The sequence below is a fragment of the Phalacrocorax carbo genome, chromosome 25 (genome assembly GCF_963921805.1).
Source record: "Phalacrocorax carbo chromosome 25, bPhaCar2.1, whole genome shotgun sequence".
In the NCBI taxonomy this organism is placed as follows: domain Eukaryota; kingdom Metazoa; phylum Chordata; class Aves; order Suliformes; family Phalacrocoracidae; genus Phalacrocorax; species Phalacrocorax carbo.
In genome coordinates this window covers 3,751,149-3,759,579 of record NC_087537.1, presented here as the reverse complement: position 1 = coordinate 3,759,579, position 8,431 = coordinate 3,751,149, and the positions used below count along the sequence as shown (strand labels likewise).

General features: G+C 65.9%; 1 protein-coding gene across 3 annotated transcripts; it reads left to right on the top strand.

Moving 5' to 3' along the window:
• The first annotated feature begins 1,547 nt into the window (after nt 1–1,547).
• SLC25A39 (solute carrier family 25 member 39) lies at nt 1,548–8,338 on the top strand. Of its 3 annotated transcripts, XM_064472997.1 has the most exons (13): nt 1,594–1,723; nt 2,751–2,785; nt 4,141–4,249; nt 4,325–4,384; nt 4,993–5,037; nt 5,782–5,891; nt 5,999–6,066; nt 6,203–6,327; nt 6,513–6,686; nt 6,822–6,931; nt 7,110–7,191; nt 7,292–7,372; nt 7,454–8,338. In XM_064472997.1, the coding sequence occupies exons 2-13, from the start codon at nt 2,753–2,755 to the stop codon at nt 7,570–7,572; spliced, it is 1,116 nt and encodes a 371-aa protein (XP_064329067.1). In that variant the 5' UTR covers nt 1,594–1,723; nt 2,751–2,752; the 3' UTR covers nt 7,573–8,338. The 3 variants fall into 3 exon arrangements, with proteins under 3 accessions (XP_064329064.1, XP_064329065.1, XP_064329067.1); XM_064472994.1 differs by lacking the exon at nt 2,751–2,785 and having other exon boundaries at nt 1,548–1,723; XM_064472995.1 differs by lacking the exons at nt 2,751–2,785; nt 4,993–5,037 and having other exon boundaries at nt 1,548–1,723.
• Nucleotides 8,339–8,431: the final 93 nt, after the last annotated feature.

The window sequence follows — 8,431 nt, the reverse complement described above, 5'->3', positions numbered from 1 at the left end:
AGGGACAGGACGAGAGGGAACGGCCTCAAGCTGCGTCAGGGGAGGTTTAGGTTGGAGATGAGGGAAATGCCTTCCCTGCCAGAGCGGTCAGGCCCTGGCACAGGCTGCCCAGAGAGGTGGGGGAGTCACCGTCCCTGGGGGGGTTCAGAAAACCTGTAGACGTGGCCCTTGGGGACAAGGTTTAGGAGGCTTGGGGGTGCTGGGTTGAAAGTGGAGCTTGGTGTTCTGAGAGGTCTTTTTCAAACTCAGTAATTCTATTATGCAGGAAAAGCACCTCTGAACAGCCCACATTTCCCTTCTTTAGGCCATAGCTCTCCCTCCCCTCAAAGCCCACACCAACCCGCAGCCCATCTCCCTGGGGGCTCTTGCAGCCAGCATGATATCGGCCCAATGCCGCCTCCGCCTCAGCCTGCTTCAGGTGAAAAGGCCTCAGCTGGCCCCCACCTCCTCCCCTAGGCCCCGGGTGGGAGCAGGCTCTTGGTGCCTCACGCTCCCTGCAGTCGCACCTTAGAGGAGCTGGTTCTCCTCTGCTGGTCCTGGTGCTAGTGAGACGGGGCCGGGGAAGCACGGGCCCTGCAGTGCCCTCGCTGCAGTCCCAGCCGTGGCTGCTGCACAGGCAGAAGCTGCCTCTCTGCTCGCCAGCTCACGGGGTGAGGTTTGTGCTGCGCCAGCCACGCCGCTGCCCTTGCTCAGGCAATCTCCAAAGCCTCCGCAGCCAGCTCTGGCACTCGCGCTGTGTGCACAGGGGTCCGGCTTCTCCAACCTCCAGTGCTGAACAACACCCACCCGCTTCCCTGGGTTGCGGCAGAGCTGAAGTGAGAGGCTGCGAAAGGAAGGGGTAGACATTGTGTGCTTGCTGTCCCTGGGCCAGCTTTCCCTGGGAGGGAACTAATGGGCTTTGTTGCTCGTTAGCAGGCAGTGGAGCAGCGCAGGCCCTGGCTCCGTGCCGCGGGAAGCAGCACGGCACCGTGCACGTAACGGGGCAGCTCCTGCACGTTGGGCCCTGGATGAGTCCGATGTCCCGACCTGCCCCGGCACGCTTCGCTGTGCCGCAGGCAGCGGTGCCGGGGGGAGCGCCGAGTGCTGCCGGCCTCCAGCACAGCGAGCGTGCAAACCCCGCTGCCTCCAGCGTGCCAAGTGTGCGAAACATGGTGGCCCTGGGATGGTGAGCGTGCCAGCCGCAAGGCTTCCAGCACAGTGAGCGTGCAAGGTGCACACCTGCCAGCATGGAGAGGGTGAGCAAGCAAGGTGCACCTCTGCCAGCACAGTGAAGATGAGTGTGCAAGGCACCCCTCTGCCAGCAGGGTGATTATAAGTGTGCAAGGCGTGCCCCAGCAAGGTGAGCGTGTGCAAGGCACACCCCCCCGCATGGTGAGTATGCAAGGCACGCCCCTCCCAGCACGGTGAGTGTGCCAGGTGTGTCCCAGCACGGTGCGTGTGAGTGTGCAAGGCACACCTGTCCCATCACGGTGAGTGTGCAAGGCACGCCCTTCCCGGAGCGCGGGTACCCGCGCGGTGCCGCCCCTCCCGGCCCGGCAGGGGGCGCAGGGGCGCGCGGGCCGCAGGGCGCATGCGTGGGCTGCCGGCGCGGGGCGGAAGTGTCGCGCGGGCCGGCGCGCGGCGGTGGGGCGCGGGGCGCCCATGGGGCTCCTTAAAGGTGCCGCCGCCCGCCCCCCTCCCGGTGCCGGCGGAGGGAAACGCCGCGCGTGGCTGGAATGAGCAGGTGGGGCGGGGCCCCCCGGTGACCCCACCCGTGACCCGCCGCTGGCGGCCGTTGCCTCAGTTTCCCCCGCTAGCGGGGGTGGGGGCGTGCCCCGGGGACAGAGGCGGCGGCGGAGCCCCCCGGGCTCCCCGCCTTGCCGGGAGGGTGCGGGGGGAGCGGGGCCGGGGGGGCTTCAAAGTTCGGGGGGGGGGCAAACCCTGAGGGGGGTGTTACGTGCTTGCGGGGCGGCAGACCCCGAGAGAGGGGGTGCAGCACCTGGGGGGGGGGGTCAAGTGCTTGGGGGGCTGCAAACCCCGGCGGAGGGGGTGCAGACCGGGGCTGGGGGCTACAAGTCTCCAGGGAGAGGGTGCAAACCTTGGAGGGGGGCTGCAGACTCCAGGATAGGGGGTGCAAAGCCTGAGGGGGCGTCGAATGCCTGGGGGGGCTGCAGACCCCGAGAGAGGGGGTACAGCCTTGGGCTGGGGGCTATGAGCCTCGGGGGAGGGTGTGCAAACCTTGGAGGAGGGGCTGCAGACCCCAGGTAGGGGTGCAGGCTCCCGGATGGGGGGGGGGTCCCCGGGGCAGTGGGCCAGGCTGGGTGCCTCTGCACGCTGGGGGACACCACAGCACCTGTCCCCCTGCTCCTTGGGTGGGTGGGGGGGGTGGTGTTTGACCCCGGCCCACCCGCGGGGGTCCCACGCTCCAGCTCTCCCCAGCAGCGCGGGGCAGCCGTCCCTGCCTGTTCGGGCAGCGCCCGGGTCCTGCCCGGGCAGGATGAGGCCCCTGGTGCTGTCCGGGCACTTCCAGGGGTGCGGCGGGGGGACAGCAGCTTTGCAGCCCCGGGCTGGAGCAGCCTCACGCTGGGAAGCGCCGGAGGGACCTACCCGAGGGGTTGCCGTCGGTGTTCCCCCTCGCTCCGGGCTCGAACGCCCCACTGGGCCCTTCCTGCGCGGGAAGAGGCGCTGAGCTCCTCACATCCCTGGAATTTCGTGCCTTTATCATCTTAACATGCATTTGTGTTTTCTCTCCTTTGCACTGAGCATTGCAGCGATGTACCCAGAGCCACCGGTGCTCCGGACCCAGGTGTGGGGTCTGGGTCATGGTTTTAGAGGCTTTATTTTTTTCCTGGATGGAAAAGGGAGCAGCTCCCAGCTGAGAAGGGAGCTGGGGTGCGGCTGGTGCCCTGGGGGTGCTCGGCTCACCCCTACAGAGCGGCGGAGGGCCGTGTTGTGGCACGCACAAATAGCACGTTGTAAGCCCTTCGGGTGTTGCGGCGCTGTGAGCGGGAGATTTTCCTCCTGCTTGCGTAAGGGTTTACACGAAGGGCCGGATCGGAGGGAAGGTTTTGCAACGGCCGCGTGCTCTGCGGGCGGCGTGCCAGGGCGCTGCGCCGCCTCGCCGCCGTCCCGTGACGGGCACAGCGGGACCCGCGCCCACCCTGCAAACAGCACCCGGCTCTCGTGGTGGGGCTGGTGTGTGCGGCTCCGGGACGGACTCATCCCTGCGCGCAGCCTCGGGCACCAAACAAGTCCGAAGCCTGTAGCTGAGAGATTTATGGCTGCTCTGACCTTGCAAAATTGCTGAGTCAGATGGCGAAGGGTGGCTTGGTTTTTGGTTGGTCTTTTTTGTTGTTGTTCTGCTGCATTCCCTGGCTTTAAAAAAAAAAAAAAAAAGAGCTCCCAAAGCCTGGAAGCTCTCTTGCCACGGCCCCATCCCAGCACGAGGACTCTCCCCAGGCTGCGGCGAGGGGGAGCAGCTGGTCCTGAGCGTGGATGAAGCGCTCAGGCTCGCTTCTCCGCACCCTCCTCCCGCAGGAAGGGTGCGATATCCCCCGCTTCCCGAGGGCAGAGTCAGCCTTGCCAAGCCTCGGGGTGGGGGAGGCATGCAGAAGTTTTTGGGCGTGCAAACCCTTTTTGGGGTGCTTGTTGCAAGCTTGTACCCCCTGTGCAGGAGGGATCCCCCCAGGGGGACCCTCCGTGGCTGCATTGGGCTCTGCTGTCTTCTCAGCTGGGACTGGAGGGGCTGTCACAGCACCTCTGGGCTTTGGACTGTGCTCCTTCCTGTCACTTAATTTTCTAGGTGTGGGGAGGGGACGGTCCTCCCTCCCCAAGGACACGGAAGGGTGGCCTGGACCATCCCGATCTCTCCAGCGAGGCTGGGCCCGCTGCCAGCGGTGGGGCCAGGGGGTGTTATCGTGGCTGGGCCAGCCCCAGGAGTGGTCCCTGTCCTCCCCCCCACCATGGGCAGCACGATTACAAGGGGGAGGCCGTGCCTGCCCTGCACCATGACGATAGCGCAGCCGGAGGTGGGACGCCTGTCCTCGCACCAGCGGAGCAGGGATGCTGGGGGGGTTCCCCGGGGACCCGTCGCTCGTCCCCGGGCTGGGACCCCCCCAGGAGCACCCCCAGCCTCGAGCATCCCCCGGCCGTGTGTTGCAGGGGGCCAGCGCCATGGCCGAGAAGACATCACCGAGCCCCGGCGGGGGCATCACGCCGCTGCAGCAGATGCTGGCCTCGGGGACGGGGGCCATCCTCACCTCGCTCTTCGGTGAGGACTCTGGGGAGTGGGTGAGCACTGGGGGCTGGTGCGGTGCAGCTGTGCTAAAGGATGGTGTCGTTTCAGTGACGCCGCTGGATGTGGTGAAGATCCGGCTGCAGGCCCAGAGGACCCCCTTCTCCAAAGGTAACCCCGCTTGGGGCAGGGCGGGGGTCTCCGGCCAACGAGCAGCCCACGTGGATGTCTCGGTTGGCAGAGCTGGTGGCAGGGATTCCTCAGTCCTGAGCGTGGGGCCAGCGTGAGGTGGCAGGTTACCATGGGCCCCTCGTCCTGACAGGCTCGGGGGGCCCCGCTGGGGGAGCCAGGCTGATGCTCGGCTCCGTCCTTCCCCCTCCGTGGCCCCGTGATGCGAAGCAGGGTCAGTGCTGTGCCTGGCACCCCCTGCCCGCCGCAGAGCAGGGTGGAAGGGCTCAGCCTGCTCCAGCCGCTTGCTCTTATCCTTGCTGCCCTTGTGTCCATCTCCATGCTGCTCCCTGCAGCTCCCACCAGGCAGGAGAGGCTCTGTGGGCTCTGCTCTGCTCCCTGTGGGGGCGGTGGGCTGGGGCTGGTCCCAAGGGACTGGTTTGGTGACAATAGGGACTGTATGGGAAGTGGCTGCTGGGGCATCCAGCCCCTTCACCCACAGAGCTCTCCCACTGCCCGGCTCGGAGCTGCAGGACACGCGTGTGTCCCAGCCCCGGGAGGTGGCACATCCCCCATGTCATTGCTCAGCGTGTCCCCATTGTGTGTTTCAGCATTGCCAGCGTGGTCTGTGCCCTGGGGTGCTCGGCAGGCCACATGTGAGTATGCCCGGGGGCTCCGGGCAGCTCCTGCCGCCAGCAGCTTTGCTTTCCCAAACCTTGACCCCTGGTTTTCTTCCCCGCTGGTGGCAGCTCAAGCTCCTCTGGCCAGGAGGATGTCCTGCTCTGGTGTGGGGGCTGCGACTGTCCCCAGCCCTGCAGCAGCTCCTGCAGCCCTGCTTTGGGGCTGTCCGTGCAACGTCCCTGCTGGGTCCTTGCCCGGGGGGGTCTGCTGGGGTTCTGTTGTGCAACAGGCCTGGCTGTCTGCAGTCCCCCTGTTCTTGCCCTGTCTTGTCACCCTGTCCTGTCACTATGTCAAAGTCCCCTTGGATCTCCGCTGCCCTGCTTGCTCCCCGCAGCCTGGCATCCCTGCGCCTGGGGTGCTGGCCCCATGGACACAGTGGGGGGAGCCGTGCTGGCTCCCTGCAATGGCACCCCCACCGTGCCAGGGCAGCAGATCTGACGGCAAGCGAGGCGTAAACCTCTCCTGCTGCTGGCGATGGCTCCTGCCATGCCCCCATCCCCATGGTGGGGCCAGATGCCCCCCACCCTCTATGTCTGGCTCTGGTTGGACCCTTGCTGGAGGGTTATCCCTTGCCTGGCCTTGGTCTGGGGCTGGGCTCAGGCATGGGGGTTTGGCTCCCTTCTGGGAGAGATTACGGTTTTGGGGATCAAACAAGCTGGGCACAGGGCAGAGGGGAAAAGTCCCCTGTCTAATGGTGATGCTGTTGCCTCCTGCCCCAGGGAAGTGTTTCCTCTACTGCAACGGGCTCATGGACCATCTGTACGTCTGCCAGAATGGCAATGGCTGCACTGCCTGGTACAAGGCCCCCACCCACTTCACTGGCACTCTGGTAGGTGCTGCAGGTGCAGGCAGGGTGGGCAGGGGTCTCCCTGTCCCAGGGAGGGGGTCAGGGTGTTTGCCCCTCTGACCCCTCTCCTTGTGCTCTGCTCTCCCTAGGATGCCTTTGTGAAGATCACACGCTACGAAGGCATCAGGTCTCTCTGGAGCGGCTTGCCCCCCACCCTGTGAGTTTGGACCCTGCCGGGGGAGGGGGGCAGTCTGGGTGCAAATGCCTGCCGGGGCACGTAGGCATCTGCCCCAAGCCTCCTGCCAGCCCCTGGGGGGGCCACGCATGCCCCTCACACCCCTCCTCCTCGGCAGGGTCATGGCCGTGCCAGCCACCGTCATTTATTTCACCACCTATGACCAGCTCCGGGACTACCTGAACGCTCGGACGGGAAGCCGGGGGCACCACATCCCCTTGCTGGCCGGGGCCCTTGCCAGGCGTGAGTACCCCTCCTCCCCAGGGGTCCCACCGTGCCCATTCTGTGGCCTTGCTGGAGAGCATGGCAGGTCTCTTGGCTGTTGGTGCCTGTGTTCGGTGCCTGGCCCTCCTGGCATGGTGCTCTGATGGCTCTGGGGCGGCTGCTGGAGCGGACAGGGCTGATGCCTGATGTCCCCTCCATTGCAGTGGGTGCCGTGACGGTCATCAGCCCCTTGGAGCTCATCCGCACCAAGATGCAATCCCGGCAGCTCAGCTACCGGGAGCTGGGCGTCTGCATCCAGTCGGCGGTGGCTCAGGATGGCTGGCTGTCCCTCTGGAGGGGCTGGGGACCCACCGTGCTGCGCGACGTCCCCTTCTCGGGTATGGCTGGGACAGGGTGAGCGGTGGCACTGGGGGAACGAGCACAGGGCAGGGCAGCCCTGTGCGTGGGGAGCGGGGAGGTTGGCGTGTCCGGGGTGCCTCGTTGCAGCACTGGTGTTTCCTGTCTCTTCCCAGCTCTCTACTGGTTTAACTATGAGCTGGTGAGGGAATGGCTCTGCAGGCAGGCGCGGCTCGACGAGGCCACGTTCATGATCAGCTTCGCATCTGGGGCCATCTCTGGGACGGTGAGTTTGGGGCCCTGCGGCCTGCATCGTGCAGGGGTTCTCTCAGCTGTGAGCAGGGGGAATGGCCCCCATGGGGAGCAAGGGATGGGGCTGGGATGGCACTGGGAGGTGATGGCAGAGCCGGGACTGAGTGGGGATGGCGAGGTCCCAGCTCACCACCTGGCTGCTGGCCTCGCAGGTGGCTGCAGTGCTGACGCTGCCCTTCGACGTGGTGAAGACCCAGCGGCAGATCGAGCTGGGAGGCAGCGAGGTGCACCCAGGTGAGGGGCTGGGCTGTGGGTGGATGCCTGGGGGGCAGCCAGGACCCCCTGATGGTCCATGAGCATCCCCCAACCCGCATCTGCTCCCCTCTCCCTGCAGTTGCAGCCTCCAAGCCTTCCTCCACCTGGTTACTCATGCGGCGCATCCGTGCTGAGTCTGGCACCCGGGGGCTGTTTGCAGGTAAGGCCGTGCCCCCCACCCCAGGCTGGGGTTTACTGGTGCCCTGGTGTCACTGAGGGGCTAACGGGGTTGTCCTTGCAGGCTTCCTGCCCCGCGTCATTAAGGTGGCACCCGCCTGCGCCATCATGATCAGCACCTACGAATTTGGCAAGACCTTCTTCCAGAAGCTGAACCAGGAGCGGCAGCTGCGCGGGTTGTGAGCTGGGGCAGGGCTGGATGCGGTCGGGGGATGCTGCCAACCCCGCTGCTCCCGGCGAGGTGCCCCAGGAGCAGCGAACCACACTCGGCTGTGCAAAGCCCAAGTGCCTTCGTGCTGCGCTCTGCCTCCCGCTGCGTGCGCACAGAGGCAGGGCCAGCCTGGCCCTGCTCTCCATCCCCAGCCACGCTGGGGGACATCTGTCCCTGCTGCTGTGACACTGGGGGGGGATGTGGAGTTGCCCCACACTCATCCTTTGAGGCTGGACAGATGCTGCTGCTGGATTCACGGACGCTCTGGCGAGGATGGGGTGCCTCAGGAGCCTTGGCAGGGCAGGAGATGGGAGCTGGGGCTCTGGCAAGGACCAAACCATTGGGGGCTTCTCTGTGGGCCTTCCTAGGCCCCCCAGCCCTGCTCCAGCTGGGAATCTGCCCCTCCTCACCATCAGTCACGCACAGTGTCCCCTTGCTGGCTCTGCATAGCACTGGGACGCATTGGGACCCTCTTCCCTGCCTCCAGACCTCTCCCTCCCACTTAGGGTGTCCCTGTCCCCTGGCAGACCCTGGGCTTGGATCCTGTGTGGGGACAGACCTCGCTGCTGCTCCGGGGGCGCTGGCAGGCATCCTGGCACCAAACCTCTGCCCGTGCCTCGTCCCTTCACTACGAGGGCCTGCCCCAGCATCGTGCCTGGTGTGGGTGCTGCCCCAGGTTGCCCTGGGACTCCAGGGGCAAATTCCTCTTATTTTCTTAAATAAAATATTTGTCTCTTAGGGCAAGGATTTCTTTGCCTGCTCCCTGCATGCTGGGACTGCCGAAGGCAGCCCAAATGGGGGACAGCCATGTCTCTGCTGCATTGGGGTGGC

Excerpts from the sequence above, each read along its gene's own strand:
- SLC25A39 (XM_064472994.1), top strand. The coding sequence starts at position 1,571 with ATGCGTGGGCTGCCGGCGCGGGGCGGAAGTGTCGCGCGGGCCGGCGCG. Across the intron at positions 4,250-4,324 it reads CATCCTCACCTCGCTCTTCG|TGACGCCGCTGGATGTGGTG; the intron begins GTGAGGACTCTG and ends GTGTCGTTTCAG. Across the intron at positions 4,385-4,992 it reads GAGGACCCCCTTCTCCAAAG|CATTGCCAGCGTGGTCTGTG; the intron begins GTAACCCCGCTT and ends TGTGTGTTTCAG.